Source organism: Thamnophis sirtalis, unplaced genomic scaffold (genome assembly GCF_051295495.1).
Source record: "Thamnophis sirtalis isolate CommonGarterSnake01/CBP01778 unplaced genomic scaffold, rThaSir2_p1.2 scaffold_6, whole genome shotgun sequence".
Taxonomy (NCBI): Eukaryota; Metazoa; Chordata; class Lepidosauria; order Squamata; family Natricidae; genus Thamnophis; species Thamnophis sirtalis.
The window spans coordinates 46730536-46743403 of record NW_028261386.1 but is presented as its reverse complement, the minus strand read 5'-3'; the positions used below and the strand labels follow the sequence as shown (position 1 = coordinate 46743403).

Genomic DNA, 12868 nt, shown 5'->3' with positions numbered 1-12868 from the left:
ATACACATTTTCTGTGTTCAGGTTTCATCATCACAAGCCATGATGAAACTACATTTTTCAAGAGAGTACAGATAGTCCTCAACTTACAACCACAATTGAGCCCAAAATTTATATTGCTAAGGGAGACATTGGTTAAGTGAGTTTTGCCCCCGTTACAATTCTTCCTGCCACAGTTGTTAAGTGAATTACTGCAGTTCAGTTAGTAACCCAGTTGTTAAGTGAATTGGGTTTCCCCATTGACTTTACTTGTCAGAAGGTTGCAAAGGATGATCACATGACCCAGGGACACTGTGACCGTCATAAATGTGAATCAGTTGTCAAGCATCCGAATGTAAATCACGTGACTATGGGGATGCTGAAACGGTCATAAGTGTGAAAAATGGTCATAACTCACTTTTTTCAGTGCCATTGTAACTTCAAACGGTCACTAAGTGAACTGTTGTAAGTCGAGGACTACCTGTAATGTCTTTACAGTTCAGATTTCTGTAATGATTATACAAAAATAAGGTTAAGAAAGAATTATAAAATACTAAAGAAAGTTTTTTTTAGATTGTCCCTCTTCTTCTAATCACTCTTTATAGCAAAGAGCATGTTTGATTTACAAAAATCCTAAAAAGAGGGCCCTGGTGTAACCCTTTTGAACGAGGCTAATTTAGGATCTATCTAAAACTTCATTACTACTACCCAGCTTTTACGGTAGGTTATGGAATGGTAGCTACAAAGGGCTCTGGAAGAAGAAATGTGAACCCTTTCCTAATCAATATTCACACTTGAGCATGGGACAGAAATTCCTCATTGGTTGCTCTTGTTGATGATCAAATGGTGAGACTTAAGACAGAGAAAGACCAACTGCTGAATCTCTTGACAGGAGTCAATCCCCATCCAAAATATGCTTTTATTTGGTCTGCAAGGATTAGTACTATTTCACTCATTTCTGAGTGGATGGTTCTAGTCACCATACTATGGGAATAAGAGGTTGAGCCCTCAGACATTTCATTATGGAGGACTCTTATGGAAGTAAAATGAACCTCAGAAAGATAGTGAATAGATCTGAAGCTGGCTGAAGCAAGGGAAACAGAAAGGCAGCTGTATTTCTAGCCATTTCTACTCATAAGAGTTATGAATAAAAAGTAGCCAAGTAAAATTTCAAACTATAAGAAGGCTTATAATTTCATTATGGATCGTAATAGAATTTAATAGCCCCCATGCACTCATTTGCAATGCTTTATCCTTTATTTACTTGCCATTTTCACTCTGAAATTCATTCTTCTGCTAACAATAATACATAACTGGATTCTCATGGCAGAAAAAGCAATCTAAGTATGGTGGAGATGGAACAACATTACGAGAGAGGAGTGCAATATCCACACCACTCTGCTACCTGCACTGAAAATATTGACTGCAGAAAAATAGCAGCCATTAGAGAATTACTAATTCAGTTAACTGGATAGCATCCTATTCAAATTTTGTCTATAAATATCAGTCACAAAATGTAATCCTCAATTTGCTGTACAAAGAACAGAGCAATAGATTCTTCCATAATATAATAAAATGTACACCAGCTGTTTCAGTTCAGCATTTATATTATAAATCAAAAGATAATCAATAATACACATAAAAAGGCTAAAAGCTATTCCAGATAATTTTGGTCTAAATATGGTAGTAAAGTTAGAAAAATAAAAAATAAGAGTGCAGTTAAAAATTTCATTTCAAAGCCATCAGACCAAAATTATTTGCATTTTACATAATCCACAAAACAGCAATGTTCCCTCAACTTATTAACTCTTGTTTCTTAATACAGAGAACAAAATAAGAAAAGGAGCCAGGTTGCTTGGTATTTTTGTTACAAGACAAAATTCAATAATAAAGTTTCCCAATGTAAGACAGAAACAAAAACCCAAGCCTATTGACCTAATCTATTAGGCTTTCCCATTTAACAGGGAGTTAGTCTCATTGAAGCTTCTTTCAAGTAAAAATGACATAATTAAGTGGCAAAATACCTGGAAAAAAAGGAGTCAGGGATCCACATTAGTGTTTGTCGTGAAGTACTGAACCTAGAAAAGACAGATGAAAAGTCAGGTTCAATCAAATAAAACTAGATATGTTTTCAAATCTGACTTAATGAAGAGATAATTTTGGCATTTATTACAGACCTAATTATTTCTACTTTCCAACTTCATAAAAAATCAAACATGTTCATGTGGCTTGACTGCTCATTGGATGGAAAAGAAGAAATCTATTCTAGTTTCATTCTTGGCTTTCTTCAAAAAGTTGCTTTTGAAATGGAAGATAAAGGAACTTTTGATTACAGCATACAGTTCAATTCTCAAAGGGAAAGATTATATTGGGTGAGTACCAGGCCCTTGCTTGAGTTTAATTGTTTGAATCTTGACTGACAAAATGTACCTTAAAGCAATGGTAGGGAACATTTATCATCTGATAATTTATTCCTATTATTTATTTTCAAGTTACTGGAAAAGAGTTTCTGTAAAATAGTTACCCAAAATAGCCAAGATGAAATACAAAGTGATATTACACTCTTTCCCCCTTTTCTAGTCATGTAAATGATTTAAATGTCTCTTCAATTCTAAATAATACACATACTCGCACAAATACACACAAAGGAGGCTAAGTGAACACTAGTATATCCATAACCTTACATCCATCCTAATTTATATAGCAGCCCATCTCATACAAGTGACTCTGGGTAGCCACAACATAAACCAATCGCACCATTAAATGTTGTTTCAACATTTCTTCAACAAATCCAATGCATTAGATCCATGTTGGCAAATCTATGGCACGTGTGCCAGAGGTGGCACGCAGAGCCCTCTCTGTGGGCATGTGTGCCATCACCAGCTGCTCTTCCAGGTTCTGGCGCACGCATGCACACTGTCCAGCTGCTCTTCCAGGTTCCAGCACACACATGCATGCTAGTCAGCTGCTTTTCCGGGTTCCAGCACGCACATGATCTCTTCCAGGTTCTGGCATGTGCATGCGCACCAGCCAGCTGCTCTCTTCCAGATTCTGGCACATGCATGCACACCAGCTAGCTACTCTCTTCCAGGTTCTGGCATGCATGTGCGTGCACACATGTGCGCTCCAGTTTTGGCACTGAGTGCCGAAAAGGTTAACCATTACTTATACTCATTCAGATGAGTATAATGTAGATTTCTATTTTTCACCTAACACAATATTCATATAAAAATATTGCATTTTGAATTGCTTTGATTTAAAACCAAACATCTGTAAATAGTTTTATTAGTGGGACAAGGTGCTTTCAATTGCCACCTTTATATTTAAAATGTTTACCTACAAGGTTTGTCAATGAAATGACTGATTCTTTGGTTTAAAACTAGCAACATAATAGATGCTCACACAAACCTCTACTTGCTCATAGACTAAATAAATTAATCTAGGAGACACAATAACTTTGGAACAGAGAAGGCAAGTCTGAGAAGTTCTCATAGCTGAGCCATACTTGAATTAGCTTTTTGGCTTCTTATGTCTGCTTCTTATGTCTGCTATAATTAAAACATGACTTGTTGTAGGAAAAAGACAGTGGCAACTAAAATCTTATCTTTGGGTTTCTCTCCCGGTCGTCTTCTCAGTAAGGGATATAATCAGGCAAAAGCACTCATTAAATAGCATATAGCGAACATAGAGCATCAATTAGACCTATCCAGGTCCCCAACCTTTATTGCCAGTGAATCCAATAATCCAACTGTCTTCCCTATCACATAATCTTGAAGCACTGTAAACAAAGAAAGCCTTTAGTTTGGCACAGGGAATGCCCTTTTCTCAGTTCTCCCTGACTAGAGGGATAATGACCCTAAGACTGGATACAAAAAAAAACAAGAGTGTGCTTCTCCAGTGCCTGCATTCCAAAGACATTTGTATTGGCCTCATCTCATAATTACTGCATAAATTTTATAAATAAATAAATAAAATGCCTAGGGTGCACAGGACAATTTTACACCTCCCTTCTGTTTCAAATACTAGCCTTCCTACAACATAATGCTAGGTTCTGCATAGCCAGAGCAGCATTTAAAATCCTTCAGACTTGTGCCATAAACTATTTTAATGGGCACTCAGCTCATCATACCAGAGTGCTTTATAATATGATCTATTTAGCTTTCCACTTATTAACCTTTATCCCCTACAATCATCTCTTACCCTTCCTTTTAGATTCCTTTTAGGCGTTTGTTTTTATATATACTTTTGGTTTAATATATTTTAGTTTTTTATAATTATTATTTTTAGATTGTGATGTATTTTTATGCTTTCTACTTGACTGTACCCTACTTTTCATATGCTGGTCTTTGGCCATAATAATGATTTGATTTTAATATGTATGAACACCATTGTTGAATTATCACATTGTACAAATATTTGGTAACAAAGAAGATACTTTGAATTTTACAATGAAAATTCAAGTAATCCATTGATTCACCCTCAGATTACTTTCACTGCTATTTTCGTTGTTTGTCCAAAGCAGCCTTCCTCAAGGAAAAATACAATAGATTTTAGAAATATGTAGGGAAGTGTGTGGCACTGTGAACTTTATGCAACAATAATTAACCCTGCCCTGAAATAAATCATTTAAAATATTAAGGATGATAAGCATGTAAATAAATAGACACAAAGCTAATTTCTTTTTATTTTATGTTTATATGGTAAAAGAGAGACACGTCTTTCTGCATGACTCTGAAGACAGCATGTACTATCCAAACAACTTGCAAATACAAGAAACTAAATCTAAAATTTCACAAAAATTATCAGTTTCATTAGCTAAAAAGTATAACAAAATATGCCTTAATGATATAAATATATATTTTTCAAAATGTAAATGCACATATTAATGATTGATTAAACAGAGACCAAAGTATGAGGACATATAATCCATGATAGAAATTAGGACATAACTTTTGTTTTTACTCACAAAACCAAAATAACAAAACTTTAAAATTTTTCCTTAAAGTTAATGTTTAAAATAATTATGGCTATTATTTGTAACAAAAGCCTGTTGTTAGCAAAATATATGGTAAAAATACATTTTTTTAAAATGCATTAAGTATGATTTTGAATCCTTTCTTCTTCTTCTCTTACACCAACCAAAATCTACCCAGAATCTCTCTAGCAATTTGGGAAAGAGGGAAGAACAAATGTGGGGCATAGGACAAAAAGATGGGAAACTTTTTTTAACTTAAACTTCCTTAATTTAAATCAAGCTAAACAAGTGCTTTGTGTAATGAGAGTGTTAAAGTCCTACAGGATTTATTCTTATTATGTTTATTTTATATTTAGAAAATGTATACCATTTAATATGTTTACCTTCTCTATTTCTTGTTGTGCCATAATTATATCTGCAATTATAACCAATTTTTAGCTTTCTAGCCATCCTGATTCATGCACACATTAGCCATATGATAAATGTAAATTATTAGCAATCACTATTTGTTCTTTATATTCTTTGAGATGTGTATCATGTCTAAACAATCTATTGCATCTAACTTGGAGAGCATATATATGTATGTGTGTGTACACACACACACACACACACACACAGTATATGTTTTGAATCACATGTTCTCCTTCAAATTGGGATCACTGTACAGGGACATACCCTGGCTTCTTCCAATTGTGACATCCATGTTTTATCTATTTTTCTTCATAAAGATTGGTACAGTCTCTGAAGCACCTTCAATTTACATCATCTGAAATGAGCATTGTATTCTATTATTCTTTCGATAGGAAAATTAAGTATACTGGCATGAGATTTCAGTATCATGATACTGAATCCCTCAGCAATCTTAAGTAGGTCAGCAACTATCAATGATGTGGTAATGCTTTGCTTGTGCAGAAGACCATACAATCACCATATAATACCCTGATAATACTACTCAACATGAATTAAAAATTACTGTAGAATACCCTCAACCCCATACTAGCTTCCAAAAAATTGACCAAGGAATTTCTTCATGCTAACATATTTCTATACAAGCATCATTTCAGTAATAAGTGCTAAACTTAAGCAGATTAGTTTAAGAAAATGTTGACTAGAGATATGTTAAAACATGGGGGTGATTAATCTTAAACAAGTCACATTTTAAAACTGACTTGTTAGATTACTTTAAAAATTGATCTTTTAAATAATATTCTTATTATTCCACAATAAAAAGGAAAAATAGATGCAAAAACTACAGAGGAACTACTTTGTTAACTGTGTCTTGGCAAAATTCAGATTAAAAAACTACAACAGGAAAATATAAGGAAGGACGGTGCTTCCCACCAGGGTGCATGCCATCCAGATTTTTGTTGTCCTTAAATAATTGACAAGTGTATGATTGTGAGAAAGTTTACACTTAGTTTTTTAAAAAGCATAGGATAAAATGAGTAGGTTTTCCACTTTATTTTGCCCTGGTTAGACCCTACTGAGGAATTTTGTCCAGTTCTGGCTAGCATTATAAAGGGTGAGGATAAAATAAAACAGATTTAGAAGAGGATTACTAAGATGGTAAGGGATCTGGAAATTAAGCCTTATAAAGAATAGGTATATTTAGCCCATATAAAAGATAATTGAGGAAATATATTTTCAAATAGCTGAAGTTCTGCCACACAGAATAGATAGTTGTTATATTATCTATTGGAAGTTACAATACATTTAATTATCTCAGGCGTATAAAAATAAACTGAATGCAACAAGAGTGGGACATTTTAAGAAATACAGATAGTCCTCAACTTACAATCACAATTGGGACCAGAATTCTAGTCATAAGTCATTGTGGTCATTAAATGAAGGCACCACATGACCAGGTCCATCTTTTTCAACCATTTTTTACAGCAGTTATTAAGCAAATCTCACAGTCGGAAGTCTGAATCCATTCTCCCAAATAGGGATTTTTTTTTGCTGCTCAACAACTGGTCATAAGTCAAAGGCTACCTGTATTTTTGGTAAAACAAGAGATAAATGTCAAAACCAACATGAATATAAATTCAAAACAAAAATGACCAGTACAAAAAGTGTATGCTGAGATAGATTTGCAATGCAGACAGAAAGACATTCAATTACATTACAAAACAGGTGCATGAAGGAAGAGTGAAAGAGGAGAAGGATGCATGGATGTAAGAAAAACAAAGATGCTTCTGGACAATAACCGCCCAGAATCATTGGGATTCAGATGGTGCATGCATTTAATTATTAAGAATAATAGGACATGAGTGAATGGTATGGTTATAAACTAGATTTACCTATTTTTTTCATTTTCTCATGTCATGCTTATTATTTCTTACTCCTTTTCTATGCTTTGAATAATGCAGCTTATCCACAAGAGAATAGTATAATCAGCATGTATAGTATTCATGCATGTTAAACTCAATAGGAAAGAACTTGGCAGAACTTCCTGGAATCTTGATTCAGCATGTCTCAATTAGGCTCTAAGCCATACTTAGCTTAAGGCTCTCTGACATACTCCCTAGCATAGTTAGCATAACAATCTTTAATGCATGTTAGGAAGAAGCCACCAAAACTGATTATCTTTGTCAACAAGAACTGCAATTCCCGCTTTTTTAATATATTGCTATTATATCTAATTCACTTGTGGTACTTCTTTCTCCCATCTTCACCTAGTTTAGAAGAGAGTATTGTCCTGCACTTTTTGGCACTGAAGTTGGCTACTGATGTAACTGACATCTTTGTCCTGAAAAACAGGGCTCTCAATTTAATCCCCCAATAGATTACTTTATTTTCAGAAGTAATAATAATAATTAAGTAATAATTGGACAAGATCAAGACTCCAATTATAAGGCTTCTGTTTGAATACGGATATCATTATATACTTTAAAAAAAAAAAGATCAGCTAGATGAGCCTTAGGTTTATATGGCAGTCTCATAATCATATGAGGTCTCATAATCTTTACATCATATTCATCTGAAACAACCAGATTAGTGTACATGTCACAACCATTTGCACGGATAGAGCCACCCAGATGATGCTTATCTTGTAGTATTATGACACAAAAATATAGATCTAATACCTGAATTTTCTTTATTTTTACTAAGACCCAGCTGAAATCATTGTCCAAACACAGATCACACTGAAAATGATTCACTCTGTGCAGATCTGTACTATTTATTTTGTGATAGCAATTTTAGTTGGGTACTATATAAAAGAGAATCCATGAGGAATTAGAACCACATACCTGCATAAGGCATCACAAAAAGTATCAGGATAGCAACTAATGGCTCATTCATAACATGGATACCTGTTATTTGTCATTGGTTTCAGCTGGGTCTCATGTCTATCGTCTCAATCACCCAAGTCATGATTGTTCCAAAAAATACTTTTTCCAAGAGGCAACTCCTTTCAAAGGCAACCCCTTTGAAAAGGTTTCATTTCTCATCCAAGAAGCTTCTTCGGCTCTGTTCAGTGAAATGTTTTTGAAGAAAAGAAAAAAAAACACCAAGAAAGTTCAGTTGCCTTTAGCGCCTTTGGGACAACTGAGTCCCATGTGGAAAAACAATCGTTATTCTACACTTTAGAGCCACCTATCTTTTGTGTCACAAAAATCAGTGACCCCCCCCCCCTCCCGGGCTGAAAATGGCTTGGCTCATCGGTGGTTTGATACACTTTCATGAAATGTCACTGTAGAAAAAACAGTGACAACTTAATGAGTACAGATTTATGTGGTATAATAAAAGCATAGAATCTTGTGGCCCTTTTTAGTTAGTTTGTTTGTTTATTATTTATTGTTTGCTTGTTTTTGTTTATTATTTATTTATTTATTATTTTGGTTTGAGAAAACAAGTATAAGTACGACTATAACATATAAACATACAGTATAAGTATAAGCAACATAAGAAATTATACATAAGAAATTAGTGCAAATAAATGGGAACAGTAGGACACGGACGGTAGGCACGCTGGTGCACTTATGCACACCCCCTTTATGGACCTCTTAGGAAAGGGGTGAGGTCCACACTAGACAATTTAAGGTTAAAGTTATAGGGGTTTGAAGATGTAACAGCAGAGTCGGGTAGAGCATTCCAGGCATTGACAGCTCTGTTGCTGAAGTCATATTTTCTGCATTGGAGTTTAGAGCTGTTTACTTTGAGTTTGTATCTATTTTGTTGACAGGTAGGACCTTGTAGCAGACAATTTTGTGTACTCAGCTTAGGTCAGACAGTAGTTCTAGGTTGTCCAGCTCCAAAATTTCAAGCCTGGTGGCGAAAGGTATTCTGTGACGAGTAGAGGAGTGGCGGACTCTTTTCGTGAAATACCTTTGTCCACTCTTAAAGCAAATGATTCCTTTAAGTTCTGTTATTCGTTTATGAGAAGCCCTTAGGCGAATCTATAGCCAGAACTGAGCCTCCTGACACATAGAGCAGATTCCTTGCAGCATCGGTTATTTGAAGCAGCGATTCGGTCAGTCTGGGGAAGGACAGCCAAGGCTTTCTTTTCCCAGGCCCGTCTCCACTGAAGGCATCCGCTCCTCCATGCCATCACAACAGCCGCCGCCCCCCACCCCTCGCCATCAACCGCCAAGATCCCTTCCAGGCACGGCTTGCCCCACCCACCCCTCGTTCCGTGCTCGAGCTCACCTGGTGCCCCCGACGTTGAGCTGGATGATCTCCCCGCTGCCCGCTCCGGCAAAGCCCGCGCCGTTCCCCGCCATTTTCCCCAGCAGCAGATCTTGCCCCGAATACCGCCTGTCGTCGCCGCCGCCGCCGCCTCCAGCCGCCTCCCCGGAGTCGAGGGAGGTGGGAAAAGGAGGCGGCGGCGGGGCCGGGGGAGAAAACGGGGCGTCCAGCGAGGCCGTAGAGCCTTCCGCAGCAAGCGCTAAACTGCCAGGTCGGGGATCGGAGAGGAGGAAGAGGAGGCGAAGGGTCGATCTCCCTCTCTCCGGTCAGGCATCCAGAGCCCCCACCGATGCACCGCCCCCCCCTCCCTCCTCTGGGCCGCCGCGGTTCTCTACGGCAAAAAAAAAAAAAAATCCTAGCAACGCGCGGCACCTGGAGGAGGGGACTCCGCGAGGGACAAAATACCAGCGTTGGTTGCGTCTTCGCGAGAGCTCAAACGGAAGGCGGGAATATGCAAAACAAGCCCAAAACGAACGCTCGGAAGGGAGGGACGCGGAAGAGAATCGACAACATCTGCTTTGCCCGGCCTGTTCGTTCAAATTAGGCTCGGGCCGTTCTTTAGGCTCTTGTTTTGGTAGCTGAATCGTACCCCTTAAGCTTCTGCAACTTTGCCGTCTGCCAGCCGACTTGGATTTCCTTTCCTGTCAGCGTTACCGAATTTAAAACCCAATGCATCTGCAGGGAGTTACTTGATGAAACTTGTTGTTAACAGGATAAATCCCTCTCGTTTCCGGTGTACGTTTCAATGAAATCCAGTTGCTGATCTATGTTTTTACTTGAATTCCTCGGCAAAGAAGAAAAACACCTCACAAGTGTACATTTTTCAATCAATCTTTTATTACAGCCACCCACGAACACACAGTATACATTTTTGTAAAGTTGTTAACTGGGGGTTTACGCTTATCTAGCTGCATTGGCAGCACCGTTAAGCAAATAATTTTTGATCAGGGCGTGATTGTTTCAAGGGTATATTGTTACACTCAAATCCAATAGTATATGAATTAGAATAGAATATGAATTAGATTAGAACGTTCCCTGTACAGTACAAACATGCATACATGTGGGAATTTCTGGTCTTTCACATGTTGTCATACTACACACGAACACCCAACTACCATATCACAACACTTAACACATAATGCTTAAAGAAATGGTATAACATTGAAAAGTCTACATTTCTAACCACATTCTGAATATTTTTTGTAACCTTTCAAAGTCTTACTAAGTTACAGTTTAAAATTTGAGAAATATAAAACTCAATGGACCATTGTGAGTTTTGCCACCCCATTCCAGTTTTTTCATTGCCACCAGTTTACAAGACAGTTACATCGTAAGCCAGGGCTAAACTTTAAAATGCCATCAAGTTTTTCATCCTTTTAAGAATAGGAATCAATATTATAACCTAATGTAAAACCTGAAACTCCTCAATCATCTGATCGATTTTCTCTGTTGCTATGATATTACATGAAGAAGCAAACATTTTCTTTATACATTTTTACATTTCCTTTTTTGTTTTGTTTTGTTTAGAGCAATTGCCTTCATGGTTGTGAATTGACATTGTTACAATGGTATTGACATATGGATTGACATATTGTTACAATGATGGACAGATGTAGATATCCAAGTTTCAGGTAATAATGTGTCCATGTATTTCTGGACAACTTTCACTGAATTAATGAGAACTTAACTTTTTTTTTTTTAATTAATATTTATAGGCCGCCCTTTTCCCTGAGGGGACTCAGGGCGGCTTACATAAAATAAGGAAGGGAGGGTACAGACAATAGACACAAACAATACATAGAAGTAAAATAATAAGCAACATTCATTCATCATTCGGGTGGGGACAAATTATCTTTATCCCCAGGCCTGACGGGCTAGCCAGGTCTTAAGGGCTGTGCGGAAGGTCTGGACGGTGGTGAGGGTACGAATCTCCACGGGGAGATCGTTCCAAAGGGTCGGAGCTACTACTGAAAAGGCTCTCCTCCGTGTAGTTGCCAGTCAGCACTGACTGGCAGATGGAACTCGGAGAAGGCCTAATCTATGCGATCTAATTGGTCGCAGGGAGGTAATTGGCAGGAGGCGGTCTCTCAAGTACGCAGATCCACTACCATGGAGGGCTTTATGAGTAACTGTACAATTTTAGCATATTTCTAATTTTGCAGTTGCATAATAAACATAGAAAATAGAGGGGGAAATTGCACCTGCCTCGCTTTTGCATGTCTAGTTTTTAACAATGAATAATTCAAATGTCTTGTTTTGAAAATATCTGTAAATTTTGTTTGAACTTTGCAGGGCAGAGATATATCATTGCAAAAAATGAGACTTGTGGATGTGTATATTATATCAAAAATCAAGGGAGCCATTCCCATCAAGTTAAAGCTTGTCCACTCTTATTGCCATGGGATTTACAGCTCTTAATAATAATCTTTATCCTGTCTCTTTTGCAGCTGCTCCAGATCACTGCCAAATAATGCTACCCTGATTATATGTATTCAGCTGGTCATTGGCAAAGCATCTTCTTGATTCCTCTTCCCTGCTTTTTTTAGTGCATCTGCAGTCAACTGACAAAATAGCTGGAAATCACATCACCGTCAGCTATCTGGGATAGATCTCAATGCAGAACTTAGTCCAGTATAGCTAAACTTCTTATTTTGCTCCCCTATACTTCCTCCTGTCATGTCCTGATTTTTTTTTAAATGGACCACAGTCAAAAGAGAGCTGTCACAAGAAGTCTTTCTTTTTTCATTTAAGAATTCTCTTTCCTTCCTTCCCTTTCTTTATCTAGCTAATAAGTACCAATTTTCAATTCTTCCATTTCTTTTGGCAAACAGTGTTTGTGTCATTTAACTATTTTGGTATTTCAACCTTACACTAAACTAGTAAAGGCTACAGAGGCAAAGCAAGTTTGAACAATTGAGCTTTGTTGTACAGTGTGATATAGATGTGTCTTGCTTTTCCATGTAGTTATGGCAAGCTGGTCAAAACAATGCAAAGGGAGCCCCTTTCCTAAAAATGCAGTTGGATCACTCTTGCACAAATCCAAAGGATTACTAGAACAGTTTCACTACAGTAAAATGGCGATCAACAGTGCTGAGCAGAGGTGAAAGGGGAAGTGGAATGTCTGTTGAAGCCTGAAATATCTAGTAAACACCTCTTTCATCCCATACTCTTGGTTTAAGGGCACAAACAGTAACCCTGTAGTAGTTACTAAAACTTGTGTACTAATTG

The 12868-nt window shown here is 37.2% G+C and overlaps 1 protein-coding gene across 2 annotated transcripts in view; it reads right to left on the bottom strand.

The window, feature by feature from the left end:
- Nucleotides 1–9976, bottom strand: part of KCTD3 (potassium channel tetramerization domain containing 3) — a 35838-nt gene extending 25862 nt beyond the window's left edge. The window contains exons 1-3 of one of the 2 annotated variants that reach the window (XM_087717793.1): nt 9602–9662; nt 2001–2054; nt 395–483 (exon numbers count right to left, since the gene is read on the bottom strand). Coding sequence is in view for 1 of the 2 variants with exons in the window: in XM_014074608.2 (XP_013930083.2) it covers nt 2001–2054; nt 9602–9675 (128 nt within the window). In the remaining variant the exon portion in view is untranslated. Of the gene's footprint in view, nt 1–394; nt 484–2000; nt 2055–9601 lie in introns of both variants that reach the window. The other variant, XM_014074608.2, reaches the window with a different exon arrangement.
- Nucleotides 9977–12868: the final 2892 nt, after the last annotated feature.